Genomic DNA, 20151 nt, shown 5'->3' with positions numbered 1-20151 from the left:
AAAATAGATTTTAAATCAAAATCAAATCGTTTATAGTGAGACTGTTGCATGCCATTACTCAAAAATGGCTTTGACAGAAGAAAAATCTGATTCATTTGTTGTATTACTTCCTGTACCGCTGCATCAGAGATATGCAGATTGGTTTGCATCTTAAGGAACAGCAAGCCTAAATTATGTTGAAGTTGTATCATCTGACCATCCTGTTTGACACTGTAAAGCTGCTTTGACACAACCAGTAATGTATAAAGCGCTATACAAATAAAGGTAACCTGACTTGACTATTTACCTTACCGATGTACAGTGCATGATATAAACAAGTGCAAAATAGCCCCCCCTCCCTTTAAAAGTAAGAGATATATTAAAAGAAAGTTCCAAGGCATTTTTGTATGGTTAAACTTTATTGTACAAAATAGAATGAACAAAATAGTCCCCCCTCCCTTTAAAAGTAAGAGATTTCTAACTTCCCCCATGAGAAATTGAATCATTGAATCCACATCTTGTTAATTGTAATCACATCTCCTGCTTGATAATGAAAAACCACTTATTGATTGGTCTGATTTAAATTATATATGACCATTATGTGATTTAAAGACACCCAGTGTGTGTGTGTATATACACACATTATACATTATGTATTATATATATATATATATATATATATATATATATATATATATATATATATATATATATACGAAAAGCATCTTACAACAGTCATTGTTTGTCAAAGTTTCTAATATCTCTTTTGTAGAGTTTTTCTGTTCATAAAATGTCTCTTTTGTATATTTATTAAAAAAAAAACATCTTGAGGTTGAAGATTGTGAAGTTCTGTCTCTGAAGATCCAGGCTTGAACCAATCAGCAATTTTTTTGAAAGTTGCTAACTTCAATCTGCAAAAACACAAAAACAAAAGAATGGAAAACAGAGTTTGCTCTTTTTGAAAAACAAGTTTGTTTAAACATTATTTGGACTTCATTATAACCTCCAGAGATGCACAAAGACCATTTGGCTGGCAACTAAACGGTGTATACCTGCCATATCTTCTTCATGAGGTTACTTCATGAAGTCACTAAAAGACAAGGTTCTTCCCCATGACTCCATCCTACAGCATTTCGCCAGTCTCATTCAAATTTTTACAGTATAAGCCAGGGGTCGGCAAGTAAGTTTGCCTTGCTAAAACATGTGGGAGATGGATAAAAATAACTTGAATTGAATTAATGGCATGTTTGAGACATGGTCTTACACTATATTTTATTTCCTTTTTCCATATTGTGAATAATAAATGTGTACCATTTTAATTTGCTTGTTACACAATGGAGCCTAACTTTTTGTAATAATTATTTGACGTAGCCTACTTTTACGTTTCAATGGTTCACTGTTAGTTTTTTCATACCACACATTTCATGCCGGCTATTTTAGAGGTGTGTCTAGCAATCCACAGACTCTTTTGAATGTCTTTCAGAACTTTTCAAATAAAAGCTCTCAATTCGTCTCAAAATAAAACATTGCTGCAAACGTTCTTGTACTTTTATTCTGAAGGCAAAATCACTAAAGACGAAGTGATTGAGAATAACTCTTGCTGTCATGACATTTATTTCAGAACCAGCCGCTTTCAAAATAATCTGGCTGCGGGCACGGGCCAGATATTATTGCTGGCGGGCCGCTTGTTGTCGACCACTGGTGTAAGCTAATTTAACCATTAAACCACCTGATAAAATGAAGAGCTCTATCTTATAAGGAAAAATTATTGAAGCAAAATATTGTAGTGTTAGAAGCAATAAGAAGGTGTCATGTTTATCTGTCTTGATACAATTTGATGAGGACAGAATCCCTGATAGGATATTGGATGTGTAAATTATGCAGTTAAACCTTACATACCTCCACCAACAGACAGATTTCTGAAAATATCAGTGATGGAGGAGCTAGTATCTTCAGCAGCAGCTTGTGGCTGGTCTCTTTCTTCAGCTCTTTCTTCTCCATCTCTAAGCTGATGGTCAGATGGTGGAGGTGGAGGTGAAGGTGGAGGTGGAGGATTATTTGGGTTGTTCATTTGGGCCTGTTCTCTCTCTGTCTGCACTCTGACATTCAGCTGAGCAAAGATATTCTCAAATAAATTCAGATTTTCCTCATTGCTTTGCACAAGCACAGTGCCAGTAGTGTAAAAGGATATTGTGAGAATACGATTTTTTTTTTCATATGGTCTATATCGAAATATGTCAAATCTTTCTCCATGTTCAATTTCTGTTCTAACAACAAGCTGGTATTCATTATCAATGACTAATTTCCATTCATTAATCAGCGTGGTGTAGAAAATTAAGTTATTCTTTATTCTTCTCCCTTCTTGATTAATGTAATCAGCATAAAGAATATCAGGATTGTTTCTCAGGATCATTTCTTTGTATTCTTTCTTGTCCTCCTTAGTGGTAATCGTCTCTGGATAATCAATCTCCCTGCTCCCTGCTTGGTCATTGGTCGCCATGGTGTTCTGGTAATTATGGCAGAGCTGCAGATTTCAGCTTTTAATATAATGAAATAGTTGATATGATATAATTATATTTTCCTGAAGTTTTGATGCTTTTTATGGCAGTCAAATCTCAGCTTTGTTTACTGTTTGAACATCACTTCTGTGGTACTCTATTTAGTCCTTTAGTGTTTTGGAGGGAATCTGCAGGATGATGGTCCAGTAGTCAGATGCATCAGTCTTCTTTCATATGTCAAAATGTATTTTCTAGGGGGAGAAAATAGAGTGGTGACTACAAGAGTTACTAAAATTGGAGTTTACAGCTGCTTATTCATATTGTATCAAACTGATAATCAGCCTTAATTCAGTTTTGCTCACAAAAATGACATTCATAAAAAATTTATTTATTTTAATAGTGTAGGCCTAATAGTAATTCTTATTTCACAAGATATACAATCAAGTGAAAATCATTGCATTTGCACGACAATGTTGTCAAAATGATCCCAGTTCACACTAATCTGTGAAAACAACTAAAACTGCTGTATTATTCATGCTAGGCCAGTAGATAGCAAAGTCACTTCGTGAAAAGACACTTAAGCATCTGCACATATACCCATTTTCACAAATTAACATTTTTGAAGTTTACACTATGGGATTTACGGAATTGTTTTCAAAAACGTACATTTTGAAACCGTTTTCAAAAGTGCATAAAAACGCATAAAAACTTTTCCGCATATAAAACGCATAAAAACTTTTCCATTTTTATTTGATGATGATGTTGTGTAAATTCCCACTTTGTTCATGGGGCATTTATACAAATGAATGAGAAAAATGAAATGGGATTGCATGGGAATTGAACACTCATTGGATAATTACAGTGTTGATGTTTGCTAACTGCTACAATCATTTCATGTTAGTAATAGGTTGCTGAAGGGGAGGGATTAAAATGCATTTGACTGATTGATGTTGTGTATTTAGTATGATGTGTTTTATATGTTAGAGCATTCATTTATTGAATGTAAAAGTGTTGTTTTGTTGTTGGTGTTTTTTTTTTCTCCTTACCTTGTGTGTGGCCAATCGGGAGTCCAGGCAGAGGTGAAGGGTAGAGCTAGAAGGGAGAGAGAAAAAAAACGGTGAGTGAGAAAGAGACGGTCTGAGACAATGAACAGTATATATGATAATTTGATTCTTGAGTTGTAATTATAGATTAGGGGGTTCTCATCAAAACACAAGTAACTAATTTATAATGTACATGTGAAGATAAGGGACTTTGAGTCGAAGTTCCCAGGACTCTAATTTGAAAGTTGTGTGAAGAACCAAAGACTTTAACTATAGGAAGATGATGCACTCCTATGACTTATGAATGGGAGAAATATGGTGGAATAGCCCCACCTTTTGAATAAAAGAGCCAATCGCTAATGGTTAAAGTCATTGTGTCACTGCAGAAAACAACATTTATGAGACAGTTGTTGTCAGATTTTACTGGCGATTTCAAATATGACATTTAATTATAAGCTTGGTGAACAGTTTTGTAGAATTTGATGTTTCCCCATTCAAATAGATTGGACTTGGATGGTCTTGGATGCCCGAAATAGCTGCCTGGAGGTGTTGCAAATTTTGCCACCAAGTTAACAGACTTTCCTTGAAAGGGACTTTGAAGCTAAGCTATTCTGTTAGCACAATCGAAACAAGTTAGTGCTCCATGCAGAGTCTGTGGCAGAGACATTGTGTGCTTCTCAATAATCAAATTGATGCTTCCTTGTTTCCTCGCTCCTCCGTCCTTGAGCCTGTGACCCGGAAACCTATCGAGCTCAGCCATCTTGAATTGAGTCATCTCAATTCTCTATATGCACCGTCAGGATTTATCTATGAGGACAACGTGAGGACACCGGACAGCGCTCTGAGTTACCACGTAATACTCAGGGTTCCTCCAGGGTTGCGGGATTCAGTTGCTCATTGTCAGTGTGAGTCATGGATTTTGTGCGTCAGAGGAGAACCCATTTGTCTAGCCCGAAATGATCATTTGATTATCATTGCTCCATATCCTGGAACACTTTCACCAGTAACTTGCAATTTATGTTTATTTTCTCTTCTGAACTGAATGGATATTCATTTATGAGCCCCAACGAGCTTGCAATGGTTGTAAGAACTATGGGTTTCACTGCTAATTGAAGAGTTGAATACCTTAAATAATTGTAATTTTTGGACAGTGATTTTGCAAAATGAAACACCTTTCTGCAGGGCTCTTAAGTTAAAGCAAAAGTTTGGAGTGAGATTAGGGGAGGGGTCACTCAAATGGGAGGGGCCACTAAAAGGGGAGGAGCCATTAAAATATTTGAAGCACAAAATTCTCTCAAGTTTTTGCTAGCAGTTCACCTATTATTATTTTACCTATTGATCATAATTGACCTGATCAAATATGAATGATAACCAGGGTTCCCCGTTTTTAAACGAATCTGAATCAATTACCCATTCATAAAGCCAGTCACTTGCTTCATTCCTAAATGAATTACTCATTTGAACGAATCAATTGAATGAATGATTCAGTGATAAACTCAATGATTTGATAAAGGATCTTTTCTGTTATTTAATTTTTTTAACATTTCTATATTCAAAATTTTATATTTATTCAGCATCTGAAAATAGAGCCTCATTCAGCATCTGAAAATAATGCCACCTCTCACGATCATTCAACGTCTGAAAATACACCTAACAAGCCCTTTTTGTGTTCTTCTGTGCCAACTCTGTAGTACAAATTATTATTATTTTTAATACTGATTTCATTTGATTGGTAACTTATTCTACTTGATTTTATTCTGCTGTTTTAATTAGAAATTTTAAAAAGCTTATAAATATATATATTTTTGAATTTGACAAAAGATGACATACCTTTAATGAAGTTAGAAAAATGCCATTACGAAGGTGTAAAAACTAAATTCCATGTAAATCACTTTAAGGAGTCAAATATCATCTCGTAATGGGAAGGCTAATATTTGATCAGAATTTTTGATTATTGATTAGAAGGTGCTCCTGAAATTTTTGACTGATTTTTGAGGATTTGCTTTGCAATCCTACTGTATGTGTACAGTATGTACATTGAGCACTGATTTCTTTTTGTTTTTGATATATTTGTATTTTTGAAATATACAAAACAATGTATTTTATTTGCATGAACTTGTCTGTCTTTTGTCAGATTAACGCATTGTTATATTATAACATCGCTAATACTTTCTTTAGTTTCTGGTAGCCAAAGCTAAGTAAAAGATTCTGGTGCAAAGCAGCTGGAGAGTTGACTGCATCAAAGATAATTTAGCATGAATTTGGCTATATTCCACAACATCAGCTCTCACTATCTTTGATCACAGGCATTGTACAGGAATCATAATAAGTAGAATCAAAATGCTAAAAAAAAGCATGTATCGGATCTCGCTCTTTCAACTTACACTGTATGCGCATCCATGTTGCTTAGTAACAAACGCGCTTGCAGCAGGATCACATAATTTTTGCGGAAACAACAACATTCTATTTTCTGATTGGCTGGTAGATTTAACTCTGTATAAGACAGCTATGAACTCGGCAGAGAGCTTCCCCGGTATTCGTCCATTAATTATAGCAGGAAAAGTTATCCACCCTTATTTCTCCTCATGTGGCACAGATTGGATATGACCGGTGAACGTGTAAGCAGGGAAAAGCCCCATTTACACTGCATGGTTCAAGTGACCCAATTCCGATTTTTTCCTCTCATGTGGCACAGATTGGATATGACCGGTGAACGTGTAAGCAGGAAAAAAAACCCATGGATTCCAATTTTCTCAGATCGGATTCAGGCCTCATTCATATGTGGTAATAAATCGGATATGAATCGGATACGTGCATTTGCGTGTGCCATGTAAGCAGACAAATCGGATATTCCCCAGTAAATGCTAGTCGTACGTCATTAAAAAAGTGACGTCAACTCAGGTGGACACCACCAACTGAGATCACATGACTGATTATAGGCGCGATGGAGGACGAAGGGTACACACAGTGGAGCGATGCCGAGGTTTCATGTCTTTTAAGTCTTTGGGGCGAAGAGACAGTGCAGGCAAAAATGCAGGGTTGTTACAGAAATAAATCCGTGTTTGAAGACATTTCACGAGATATGGGGAGGCACGGTTTAAACCGCTTTTTTTCTCCGCCGCGCCGTACGAGACCAAAGCATTGCTGATTTTTTTGTTGACTTTTCAAAATATTGGGGAAAGCAAACACTGTATAATATTATTTGCATCTGCATCCATTGTATTTCATGCTGTTTTACTTCCTTTTCCGGGTCAGAACATCTAAGTTTGGTAGTTTCAGCAGTGTATAGTGTAAATGCAAAAATCGGATACGGGTCACTTTTAAAAGATGATGTAAGCGGGTCGTCAAAAAAATCGGATATAGTCAGAAAATCGGATTTGGGCATCAAGACCTGCAGTGTAAATGCAGCCACGGTGAATGCGTGAGACTTGAGAGCCCTGCTTTCTGTATTTTATTTCATCTTATTTATTTTTTCGGTTTGATTCTTAATACATCCCTTATTTCTGTAAAAGCATATCTGGATATTCATAGGCCAATCATACATTGATTTATTAGTTGAAATTGACTTAGTTGACCTTTATAATCTACTAAAAGACAGGGAAACTCAAAGTAAACATCGATTAATGGTATAATTATTATAATTTTTTTAATCATGGTGCCGTCTCTTTAAGAGAGTCAAGCGAGCGCTACACAGACACTAGTCAAGGGGTGCAAAACTCAGTTCCTGAAAGGGCGCAGCCCTGCAGTGTTTAGCTGTAACCTGCTCACAAACACATTTAGATTTTAAACAAGCCATAAGGACTTAATTAGCTGGATCAGATGTGTTTAATTAGGGTTGAAACTAAACTCTGCAGGGCTGTAGCCTTCCAGGAACTGGGTTTGGCACACCTGGACTAGCCTGTTAGTCAGAATGAAAGAATTGTGAAATACTATCACAAAGACAGCAATCAAAAACATAAATATCTAATGAAAAACTAAAAACACATAGGATGAACACAAGTGCCGGAATGAGCCAAGATTCATTGTGGATTTAACACACTGTCTACGAGCATCATGGTGCAAAAGCAAACAGAGAGAGATTCTGGATCGTATTGCTGTTTTATAATTAGCTGCTTTTAAATTTTACATTATAGTCACAGACATCCACAAACATAAAAGCAAACTATCTCTGATTCTCCTACAAAGATACACTGGATCTTCTTGATCACGATTAAAGGATGTTTAAATAAAATCATCAAAATTACTTAAGCACAGCATGAAGCACAAAGTTACCAATGTCGCAACACAAGACAAAACACATGCACATGAAAACAACTTATCAAAAATGAATCACTCACCTCCGATAATATTTGAAGAGTTTTCTTTTCCTGATCTGAATTGTCGTGTTGAACAGCAGCTCTGAAATCCCTTATAAAGACCTGAGGGAGTTTTCCATTATGAGACATGAGAATAAACAACTCCACATGTTCAACATCTGTGGTGACTCTTAGGGCGGAGTTTGTTCATTTCTACTTGGGTACCCTGTGGTTTGGTGGTAAGCACCATTGTTTCAGTAGATACATCAGCAGAAATTTTAAAGTCCCTGATCTGTGGGAAATATCAAGGCTATTGTAGTAAAAGTGATTGGTCTAGTTGTATTGAGTGTAATGACATCCTTTAACAATCTGGTTTTGAGATTAGTAAATTTACATGTATTTCCTTGTTGTACTTGCAGTATTAGTTTCTCCCAGACAGTGATCATAATCTGCCCAGATGGGGTTTGTATGAAGCAATCTTGAATTTCACATGTGGTGTCCCAGGCAGTTACATTTGTTGGTGGTGTAGTTTAACCAGTGTTCCCTGAAGTTTGGGCACCTGAACAACCAAAATGTATAATAAATGCTTGAATTTACATTTTTTTTTGGTTCTATTAATCGTAGATAAAAGATCCAGACCGCATCAAGAAGAACTTGGTCCTTTGTTCACTTCATTTTACTGAGGATTCATTTACAAACTAGGTTTAATTTCGATGCAGGATTTTCAGAAAGACTGAAACTAAAAGACGATGTTGTGGTGGCAATATTGGATCTGACAGTAATGTCGCAACACATGTGTAACTGTTTTTGTTACATGGTCACTATTGCTTTGTCTCTTTTTACAGATCGTTTGATATGTATTGAGTTATTTATGCTTTTTTAACCTAAATCACAGAAGTATCCATCTATGAGGAATGTATGCTGTCAAACAACTGTTATACAATCATAGCAGTGGGCAGTTACTTCCAGTGTTGTCAACTTCTTTCAACTGAAAATAGAAGCTTGTAGGCTAGAGGTCTGCTCTGCATTAAATGCTAGAATGAGACGATCTAGTAAGTGCGCGTGACATCACATAAGTTCCCTCCCTCATCATCACGGCACAAAAATACTAATAAAACTGTAATAATTTTGGAAAAATACTTTGTTTTGAAAGTCTTTGTATTATTTGGCTTTCCATTAATGCAATACAATGAATCACAGCCATCTAAAGTCTCCCATTGGCTTGCATTATAAAGTTTAATGTTAAGTGAGTAATTTACACCAAAACAAAAGATAACATCTATGCTTTCATGTCCAATAACATTATTTTTGTCGTACATTTCATAATATATTCAGACAAGCTCAGTACTGAGTCTTTTTGTCAGTTTAATTTCGTGATTTGGAATGTGTACAAAGGATTGTGGGTGATGGACGGTCGCAAAGGATATGGTCATGGCCATAGTTTTGGCAGTGACATAAATTTTGTTTTACAAAGTTTGCTGTTTCAGTATTTGCAGTTCATTTTGCCATGTTTTGATGATATACTGAAAACAAAGATAAACATAAGTTTTAAAGGGTTTTATTGGCACAAAACATCCTGACATTCTTGCCTTATTAGTTCTTGGAGTTGATTGCAATTTGTGGGCCTCTGCTTGTCCACTCGCCTTTTGAGGACTGACCACAGTTCTCTATGGGATTGAGATCCGAGGAGTTGCCTGGCCACGGATCCAAAATTTCGATGCAATGATCTTTATCACTCTTGCTTTGTGACATGGTGCTCCATCATGCTGCAAAACGCACGGATCATCACCAAATTGCTCATGGATCGTTGGAAGAAATCACTCTTGCAGGATGTTAAGTAATGCAGTTATGATACCATTCTTTATTCATGGCAGTGTTTTCGAGTCGAATTATGAGAGAACCCACTCCCTTGGTTAAAAAAGCAACCCCACACATGGATGGTCTCAGGATGCTTCACTGTTGGCACGTCACAGGACTCATGGTAGCGTTCACCTTTTCTTCTCCGAACAATAAATTTTCCAGATGTCCCAAACAGTCGAAAAGGAGCTTCTGAGAAAATAACTTTGCACCAGTCTTCTGCTGTCCAATCCTTGTACTTCCTGCAGAATATCAGTCTGTCTTTGACGTTTTTCTTGGAGAAAAGTGGCTTTTTTGCTGCCCTTCTTGACACCAGGCCGTTGTCCAAAAGTCTTGGCCTTACTGTGCGTGGAGATGCTCTCACACTAACCTGCTGCCATTCCTGAGCAAGCTCTGCACTGGTGGAGACACGATTCCATTGCTGACTCCTGAGGAGAAGATGGTCCTTGTGCTTGCTGAACACTCTGGGATGTCCTGAAGACTTCTTCACTGCAGTCAAACCTCTCTCCTTGAAGTTCTTGACAATCTGGTAAATGGTTCTTTCAGGTGCAATATTCTTTGTAGCAATTTCCTTGCAGGTGAGGCCATTTTGATGGCTGCATGCGTTTCTTTGGAGGTTACCATTGCTAACAAGAACCACAGTGATTGGAAGCTTCTTCCCTTCTTTTAAAAGCAATCAGTCTGCTCTTACAATCTAATTAGTATAATAGTGATTTACCTGACTAGTACTCATTCACACTTTCACATGTGCTGCTGATATGATTAATAACATTGGACATTTTGCGCCAGGATCAATAAAGAGTGAAATTAGAATTAGCAGTTATTTAAAACACAATAATCTAGAAACAATGTGAATGAACACCACAACAGCTTAAGCATCAAACTTTGCAAAACACAAAATGTATGTCTGTGATGTATTTATGACTGTACATCCCATCAGCTGAATGAAGGATGCAAATTGAAGGCCGCCTCACTGAGCGCTAAATTTGCCCTCATGTTAAGTCAGTTTAATTTTTGGGGTGATGTTTAGAAAAAGTGTGCAAGCTAACAGTGATGCTTCGCTTCACAAGCACCACAAATAATATACAGTAATAAATTAACGGTTGAAGTTTGGTTGGATCCAAGTTGTGGAAAGGTGACACTTTGCAACCAAATTTAGATTTATATGGACGTCTTTTTAAAGAAAATGGAAAAGATGGCTTTCCCACTTTCTATAACCACACAGTGTAGAAGGACACTCACGAAGATGATGATGAAGGTTAAATAGTCTTTGCTAATCCACAAACAAGGTAACTCCAAATGAAGGTAGGCTATACTGCCCTACAAAGGCAAAAGACCTTAACTCGGCTAGAGTGTGAAACTAAAGTTTTTTACTTTTCCAGTGTCCTACCTATAATTAATTTGTCTGGACATGTAACAATTAGATGTTTTAGTAATGAAAATTATCTATATCAAAAAATTGTGAGCTCAAACTTGATTTTTACCCCTATTTTGAAGTTAATGTACTCTGCCTTTGCATTGTCGGCAAAATGTGAGAAAGTCACACCAAGACAAAAGACAGTAACTTCCACATTATCAATATCTGGTTGCTGATCACTATTTACAAAAATGTTATAGTAACACTTATATAAAACCTAGTGATCATGGACTATTTTATATAGGCATATAGTAATGTGACTGTATTAATGTTTTTTATTTATTTATTTTTTTGATCGTAAGGAGGCAGACTAAATGTTAAACGTGAGTGGATACCAATTTATTTGCTATGCTCATTAATGTAAAAGAATGCTAGACATAACATATTGCTTTTATATTGACTTGTATTAAATAGCCTAACCTAAAAGAACAACTTGTGGATTGATGTGAATGCCAGCAAGCATAAATAATGCTCAGAATGCTTGTGGATTAAAGCACCATGGACACCATGGACGCCATGGATAGATTTTTATCTTGTTACAAGAAAAGGTAGGATATGGATTAAATCGTGAACTGTTAGTAGGCTACTGATTTTATGATTGATCATGCTAGCTACAGCATTCAAGTCCACACACGTCCAACTAGAAGTGACAGACTGGTGAATAATTTGCATTACAAAAAAAAATAAAAAATTCTTTAAAGGTTATTCACGATTAGCCTACGTATTGCTGCCAAGGTATCTAGTGTTAACAGTGCTGTGTTATATGGAGCTGTTTGGTAGATCGTGATCTAATTCATTTTTCTACTGAGACGACCCATTATTTTCTTAGAAAAACAACAAAATTGAATCAAGATACTTATGCACATGATAAAGAATGTCTTGAATGTCCCAAAAAATATCATTAACTCATTTTCGACAAAAATCAAAGTTACTTTTGCCTTTGCACAGCAGCATAAACACATATGTAGCTTTGACATTCATTCAATACCCAACCAAGACTAACAAGACAGACAGGAACTAAATACACAGATAAATAAAGATAATACAAAAGACACAGCTCAACATAATGACATAATTAGAAACGAGGGAAAACTAGGTCAATTAACCCTCTGGGGTCCGAGGGTGTTTTGGGGCCCCTGGAAAAGTTTTGACATGCCCTGGCATCATTTACTTACAAACATTTTAATGTCCAAAGTTTAATAACACTGCAATCAACACAAACTGGGCTACAATGATATGTGAGCAGCATGTATATACGTGATTGTGATTTTAAGAAAACGTTTATGCGTACTTAGTGAAAAACTAAAATTTTTAAGTTACTGAAATAAGGCCATAAAACACATACAGACTTTTGATAAAAGTAAAATTACTATACTGTGCACTTACTCAGTATGATTTTCCAGCAAACTCAAAACTGAATAAAAATCTCGTAAATATCTCGTTAAAGATGTCGGTGATGCAGCCACAGTCCTAAACGAAAATTGAAACAGTTGTTAGCAATTACCAGAAGATGCATAGCTGATAATCAATTGCATCACTGATAAGAAAGGAAAAGCATATATGTCTGTTGATGGGTCACTTTTTTGCAGCTTACTTGATACATTTACATCTCAGATGATTGCGAACACCAATGACCGAGTATAATACATAAAAAAATTACACCAGAGAAGATATTCGCAAACAGAAGCTAAAAAATAATTATTGTTAAGCACGGTATAAAGATCTTCGCGAGCAGATCCTATAGTAACTTTTAGTCTAAACATTCTTACTCTAACATTATTGAAATTATAATTCATGTTAATTTTATATCGTTGCTGTATATTTTATAGAACATAAAAAAAACATCCTGGAGTCGTGAGACATTAGATGCAGTGAATTATTCTTCATAATGTTTCACTTGATTATACATTTAGTCAGGAATCATGGTTTGGAAAAAGTCTAACTAGTAAAATATTTACTAATTAAATTTACATTAATATGTAAAATAAGTTACGTCACAGTAACAGGATAATAACTAATGCAAGTAGGCTAAAAAAAGAGCCTCTTCATATGAGGTAAATTCTGTCTTATTCCTCTCAGCATGTCTTCTTCCAGAAACGAAGTAGCCGAGATGAACTTAAGGAAAAGTCTCACTGCTTTGTTTGCTGTGATGTGGGCGTTTACACACCGCACATCTCACATGGACTATTGTAATATCAAAAGTGCGATTGGCTCGTGGATCACATTAGAGATAATGAAGCCAGACAGGCAAGACTCGACATTGGCGTTGGTTTCATACTGATTACTTTGTCACATAATATTTGTTTTCGACATGACTTCGTTTAAAAATAAACATGGCAAGCTTTCTATAGATATCTCTCTTATGTGTGTTTGTCAAAAATTCGTTGAGTTTCAGTTCATTTTAGTGACGTGTTTCAAACAGATATGCACAGAGAATGAGACGGCTAAAAGCACACCCTATTTTTTTTCTTAATTTTGCAAAAGCACAATGTTTTGTTAATATTGTGAGTGTACACAAATAAAAGTAGACCCTTTACTAATTTAAATGTTGTATTTGTCTTATACGTACGAGCATAAAGGAGCATTTAAAGTTCTTTTCGCTGTTATCATTAAAATCTGCGAGTGGTGGTGCTGGTGCCACTGTCGACCCTGAAGGTTAACACATGAGGGAAGAAAACAAACTTAAAGTCTCTGTGCTGTGACATCCTGTAGCAGGAAGAACAAAGGAGGGAAGGAGGGAAGGAGGGAGGGGTTTGGGAGGAGGATGACGTGGTGGTGAAGGGCAGTAAGAGAGGCAGACAGACGACCAGGGCAGCAACGATGGAGGGAGGAGCCAGAACGGAGACAGGAGGGACTAGGAGCAGGAGGAGCCAGGCGGGAACCAGAACGCAACTAGGAAGGTGGGCCATGGTAGAGCCGATGGAGGGAGGAGCCATGGTGAAGGAAGGGCTGACGATTCCAGGGGGCCGACCAAACAGCAGCAGAGCAGGTGGGAGAGGGAGCCCCGAGGCAGAGATGGAGAGCTGACGAGCCAGGGTGACGCAAAGGATCCGGAGGGCCAAGGCGGAGCAGATGGCTCAGGCAACCGAGGCTCAGGCGGGGGGATCTGGGGAAGGCTGTGGTGGAGCCGGAGCGACAGAGGACCAAGGTGAAGCAGGAGGGAGGGAGGAGCCCAACGGAGACAGAGGGATGGAGAGATGAGGTGCAGCCAGAGGAGTTTAGTCCCGAGGTGAGGGCAGGTTGACCAAAGTGGAGCCGGAGGGACAAGGGAGCCTGGCGGAGCTGGTGGACCGATGAGCCATGGCGGAGAGGAGGAAGCTAGGAGCCATGTTGGAGCCGCTGAGTGGACAGGGTGAGGTGGAGTCTGGGACTCAGGCTGGAGGCGGAGACAAGGGATCCTCCAGCCACAACACTGATGGAGACTGGCAGACTCGCTGCGAACCCACATCAATGATGGTGGGCTGAGGGTGAGGACAGCGGAAGCAGTGGTGAGGACTGGTGAAGAGGTGGTGGGAGAGGGAGGCTGGGAGGGAGCTAAGGATTATCAGGGGATTTAGGAACGGTGTGTGCTGCCCACACACATCATATGGCCACTCCCAGCACCAGGAGTGCCAGCAACAGGGAAACGACCTTGAAATAACAGACCAAGAATAACAGAACAGACAGGAACAAAATACACAGGCAAAGATGAGGGAAAACTATAGGTCAAGGAACACATGAGGGAAGAAAACAAACTAAAAGTCTATGTGGCATGACAGTAACCAGTATTAACCGGTTTGGCAGATCTCTGTGTGACACTTTCACTTTTCAACCCATTGTCAATGTTTTTGGGACATCTTGCAAAGTACTTACTGGGTGGGACAGGTTGAACCACACACTGAACACATCATCTCAGGACATAACCTGTTTTTCTTGCTCTGACAAAGACATCTTGGTTCTTCAAGGAAATAATAAAGTACACTATTATTATACTTGTCACGTGTGCTTTAAGGTAGAAGGGGGCCATTATAAAAATAAATAAATAAGTATCAAAATATTCCATGTATGTATTTAAGGAATGTTCACTGTTCACAACATACTAATCTCCATCAACAGACAATTGAATGTTAAAATAATTTGTCTTCTAATCATTTGCAGGATATCTTATGTTTGAAGACAACATGGGAAAAAGAGTTAGAGCTCAGCTTTTCTGAAGAGCTCTGGTCTGAGGCTCTTGTAAATATTTGATTTTACTCCGCTTGTGCCCGGTTAAGTCTGATTAAGTTAAAAGTTTTGCACCGCACCCACTTTACCAAAGCTTGACTTGAAAAATTGTTCCCAGAAACAGATGACTCTTGTATCAGATGCTCCTTTTCTCCAGCTGACCATGTTCATACATTCTCTTAATTCAGTGCGGTTAAATGTGGGGTTTTAAGGAAAAACAAATGTGACCAATCACGGAAAGTAGGGACACAAGTCGGTTCTGGGGCATTTTGAGTTATTCACAGTTTCTGAAAGTGTAGTCTCCAAGCTTTCCAACGATGTGTAACAAATGGAAATCTGATAATATTTGGAGAAGTTGTGGCCATTTGAAAGGTAGGCACTCAAAAAAGCTCAAAAGGGAGAAAATGGCCTCTAAGATTGTGCAGTTCTCATCTGTTCTCACCTGCTGGGAGTGACAATAGGGCTCATTTATGCGTGATGCGTGAACATCATGGCAATGTACAACAAAAAATTACCTCACGCGGGAAACACTTAACATAACGCGTAAATGCAAGTAACTAACGTAAATCAAGCATAGTCCACGAAGTGTTGGCGAAATACCACATTATCGGACCGGAGAGAATAATATGGAATTTCTTCCAGAAAACTTTTTGCACAAAATAAATTCAAGCACATTCAATGTCCATTGATATCCAATGATATCACATTGGCATCCTCTTCTGTGGTCTCTTCTGTGTTGTGACCCTTGGCTCTGAGCATGCGATGTCTCTTGCCTCGTCAGCACAGAATGGCCTGATTTTTTCATACAGATGGGTCTGCCTGTCAATGTTCAGTCCAGGTGGGGCCAGGACAGGAAGACCGTCGATAGGGGGCAGATCTGCTCCGTTGCGCAGTAGCTGATATTCGACAGGTTGTGCATCACGGTGAGTTTTTGCAAGCACCACACCTGGTCTCTTAGCGTCAAAGCTGTGACAGAATAAGCACATAAGACATTATAATACATGGCAAAGTATCTTCTCATAAAATACTGTCATGTGTATGTTGTTGCTGTTATATTGTATGTACACAATGTGAAAGTTTCAATATAAGTACCTGAAGTGCTGATAACTCTTGATCTGTGGGAGTCTACGGAAGTGGTGAGTCAGATGCTGCTGCCAGTCGAAGGTCTGGACTAAAACTTTGCCCTCTGCCATTCCAACAAGCTGTGGAATATTGAGGTGACTCACAGGAGAGCTGTTTTCCACAACCTGATGACAAAAAAAGAGAAGAGAGGAAGAAAAAAAAGATCTTCAGTTAAATGTTTCATTGAAGCAGAACAGAAAACAGCACTGAAGTCATTAAAACAAAGTAAAGTTAAAGTACCTCAGCGATGTCTGCCAAAATGTGTTGACTCTTGTCTTCATGTAGGCTTGCTTGATGAGTCCAAAGCCACAGTCAGGGGGAAACTTGGTGTGGCCAGCAATAAGGAAGTGGATTTCAATTTTATCATGAAGCTTTTGTCCAACCTGCCAGGCAAGGTACCAGAGCATGAAGTTGTTCTTGTTCTGCCCACTGCAGTTGTCACAATGAAGATCCACCTCTGTTTCTCCAACTCCAAAGTTGCTGAAGAAATGATGCATGTAGCTGATGACTTCATTGCTTCCCTTAGTAGATGACATGCCTTCATCAATCAGGTAATTCACCTGTTTCTGCAGCCCTTCACAGGAAACACCAAATAGGCCACATTTCCGTGGGGTCAGGAAGTACATTGGTCCTGGCTGGAGAGGGTTTGAGGGAAAGTGTAACTGTAGGAGACCGAGGGAGAGAGGGAACTTGGATTAAATGAAATTTGTGTATATTCATAACTGTCTAATAAAGATAAAAATGACTATATTGATGCTACTCTGCATTTGCGCTATTATCAGGCTGCTTACTCTCATGCACCAAATCGTCCTTTAAGGGACATTAATAAAGTAAAGTAAATGTGTGTGAAATATTACCTGCTGAGCAAAATCAAAACTGTAATGCATCCTAATCTTCTTGCTTGCTGGTAGGAACGGTCCAAAAAACAGGTTAGAGCCAGAGCAAATCTTTCTGCAGGCAGCAGTCATGTCGTTGTACACAGCCCTCTCTTTCTGCACAAGGGAAAGATGATCTTGTTGCTTCTTTACTGCTTCAGACTTTCTATCATCTGGGAGGTTTGCACTTCGTATCAGCTGCTCGTTATTGCTTTGGCACTGCCAGCAGAGATCTGTGCACGGCCGGCAATTTTTGATGTGTGGGAGAAGTCGGTTCCACAATGCTTTGAAGCTGGTTTTACAAACTGCACGCTCACCTGAAAAACAGATATTGTTTATGGTTAATTGTATTGTAATTGCTAATAGTGCTTCGCATTATTTCACATTATAAGCACTCAATTCTAAATCAGTGTTTACACATACCAAGCTCCTTAGCAGACTTCATGTAGAGACGCCACACTGAGGCCTTGGACACATGAGTTGGCAGCAACTTCACATGCCAATCCTTATGTCCAGGCTGTCGGCCAGGCAGCATGATGGCATTGTTCTTCTGCATAGTTTTTTATGAAGTCCACAACTCAGTTGATATCCTCAGGGCTGATGAACCTGGCTGGTGGACGTGGCAGTGAGTGCTTCTTTCTCAAATGTGGTCTTGCCCCATTATCCTTATAGTGTTTGACTATATCAGCCAGCGTGTCTCTGCCAATGCTGAAAAAAGGGGGAAAAAAAAGAAGAAAAAAAGTTTTACATAATGCTAACAGGCATCGTGCCACCTATATCAGAATGTATTGTACAAATTATAAGTACTTTTACTTTACTGAATTAAATTTTATGATGAATACTTTTTACTTTTACTTCACTACATTTTAGAGTCTGTATCTGTACTTCCTGGTTTAGTCTTGGTTTAGTCCTGGTTTAGACCTCAGTTAGTGGTTAGACCTGGTTTGAGTCAAAGGATTAAAAAAAAATTCCTGTACATTTAAACTCTTCATAAATACTTTTACTTTTGACTTATAATGCACATTTTACGGCTACGGATACTTTATATATTTTACTTAAGTAGGAATTTAATCTGATACATTTACTATTACGTTAGGTAAATCCTTGTTAAGAATATTAAGTAGCACTTCCTCCACCACTGGCTAAAATTATTAGCATCACATTCAATTCAAGAATGCTAACAGGCAGGTGTACATGGGCTAAGTCATTCACACCAGTCAATTCAAGCAATTGAAGCATTATTCAAATTAATAGTAGATGCTAACATTACCATCTAAAAGGCCATTATAGTAATGGGGGTTTTTTTGGCAAGTGATTCTTAGAATTAACAAAAAAAAACAAAACTACATTCCTAAGCTAGCTAATAACAATAGGTAGATATGGGAAGGTCTAAACATGGACTAAACATGAGATAACGTGTGTTCTTAGAATGAACACAAAACGACAAACTTTGATGTTTATGGAAACTCACCCCATAAGAAACAGAGAAGTATTCTTGCAGATCTCATTGCCTCCAATGAAATAAGTCGTTCGGGCACACTTTTTCTTTGTCAGGGTCTTCTTTGTGGATGTACAGATGGTAGACAACCAAAATGAGTACTACCGCCGCGCGTACCGCTGCCGCAGAGTTGCGGCGTTAACTGCAAGTCAGTCGCGTTTTAATTTATTCGCGAAACTACCACCAGGTGGCGCAAAGGGACGGATTGCGAACTGAATGTAATTGTAAAATGAGATAAAAGGAGGAGGTAAAACACCACAATAACATTATGATATATAACATTGTACCATCTTTAAAACCCCCATTAAAAAATGTACATTGAGTTAATTTCAAAATGTAGGATAGTCTTAGGCTACAGTCTACTCATCAAAAATTAAAAGAGAAGACCTTTACACAAAGGATCTTATGCTTGCTATTGTTATTTAAACAGTCATTAAATATAAGGCCTATATATACGGATAAAAAAAAAACTAAATGTTTTCATTTCGGTTCATTCTTGGTTTAAAAAAAAAAATACCTTCAGGTTCCATTTGCAGATCGAAATGAGAAACGGTCCAGCATTTAGCAATAGTTATTATTAATTCTGTTATTATTCTTTTTCAAACTGCTAACACTTTGCATTTTTGAATTATGCCTTTACTGTGGTGACCAAAAATTTAGTATTTTCTGTTTCAGCTGTTTGATCGCGCTGCGTGGGGTGTTGTTCACGCACATTCATTGGAAAACAGTAGCCGTTCACATTGCCATTCGGCGCGAGCAGCGCGGTCCACTTTGGCATATTTTTGCTAATTATGAATTTTTTTTTTTTTAATTCGTTGAGCTACTGAAAACATGCGTGAACTACAAAAGGCCTATTTTACCTAATGAATAATAGTTAAGCTTGAAATAGGCAACATCACGAATATGGAAACGTTTGTTGATTTTCTCCCGAATGAGAGAGCCCAACCTTACCTTATGGTTCGCTTTAAAATTATTATTCATTTATTTTTTTTTTGTTTGTTTATAGCTAAGCCTATATTATTATATACTGCAATTTATTTATCCATTAGAATTAAATATTTTTTAAATCTTGTTCTGTTCTGATAAAATTTGTTAAATTTTAAAGGATGTGTTGTAAAGTGAAGGGAACCTAAACAATATCCTGTTGGGGCACTTATAAACATTATTAGGCCAGCCGTTTTATATTTCGAATGTAATAAAATGCAACTTATACATTACTTATATATATATTTTTTTCTCCTCTCAAAACTTAATTTATTTTTTTAGCCTGTTTAAAAAATAAAATAATATAAAATAAATAAAAAATGCAGCAAATGAAAATAGGCGATTAATCGGGTTAAAAAAGTTATGGTACTGTGGGTTAA

At 37.7% G+C, this 20151-nt stretch overlaps 2 protein-coding genes across 2 annotated transcripts; both read right to left on the bottom strand.

The window, feature by feature from the left end:
- Window positions 1-699: 699 nt before the first annotated feature.
- Window positions 700-7953, bottom strand: LOC122141692. The gene is made up of 4 exons (XM_042749669.1): window positions 7858-7953; window positions 3524-3569; window positions 1879-2728; window positions 700-890 (listed from the first exon to the last, which is right to left on the bottom strand). The coding sequence occupies exons 3-4, from the start codon at window positions 2477-2479 to the stop codon at window positions 886-888; spliced, it is 606 nt and encodes a 201-aa protein (XP_042605603.1). The 5' UTR covers window positions 2480-2728; window positions 3524-3569; window positions 7858-7953; the 3' UTR covers window positions 700-885.
- Window positions 7954-16118: 8165 nt separating this feature from the next.
- LOC109060252 lies at window positions 16119-17806 on the bottom strand. Its single transcript, XM_042749599.1, has 5 exons — window positions 17713-17806; window positions 17272-17606; window positions 16655-17076; window positions 16385-16539; window positions 16119-16258 (listed from the first exon to the last, which is right to left on the bottom strand). The coding sequence occupies exons 1-4, from the start codon at window positions 17732-17734 to the stop codon at window positions 16515-16517; spliced, it is 804 nt and encodes a 267-aa protein (XP_042605533.1). The 5' UTR covers window positions 17735-17806; the 3' UTR covers window positions 16119-16258; window positions 16385-16514.
- Window positions 17807-20151: the final 2345 nt, after the last annotated feature.

The sequence above is a fragment of the Cyprinus carpio genome, chromosome A4, assembly GCF_018340385.1.
Source record: "Cyprinus carpio isolate SPL01 chromosome A4, ASM1834038v1, whole genome shotgun sequence".
Lineage (NCBI taxonomy): Eukaryota > Metazoa > Chordata > Actinopteri > Cypriniformes > Cyprinidae > Cyprinus > Cyprinus carpio.
This window is presented reverse-complemented; position numbering and strand designations above follow the sequence as displayed.

What these genes read in the sequence shown, in the direction of transcription:
- LOC122141692 (XM_042749669.1), bottom strand. Translation starts at nt 2,479, where the DNA reads ATGGCGACCAATGACCAAGCAGGGAGCAGGGAGATTGATTATCCAGAG.
- LOC109060252 (XM_042749599.1), bottom strand. Translation starts at nt 17,734, where the DNA reads ATGAAGTCTGCTAAGGAGCTTG. An exon ending in GAAGTCTGCTAAGGAGCTTG is followed by an intron (nt 17,607 to 17,712) that starts GTATGTGTAAAC and finishes TCTGTTTTTCAG; the next exon opens with GTGAGCGTGCAGTTTGTAAA. An exon ending in TTTTGGCAGACATCGCTGAG is followed by an intron (nt 16,540 to 16,654) that starts GTACTTTAACTT and finishes TTTTGTCATCAG; the next exon opens with GTTGTGGAAAACAGCTCTCC.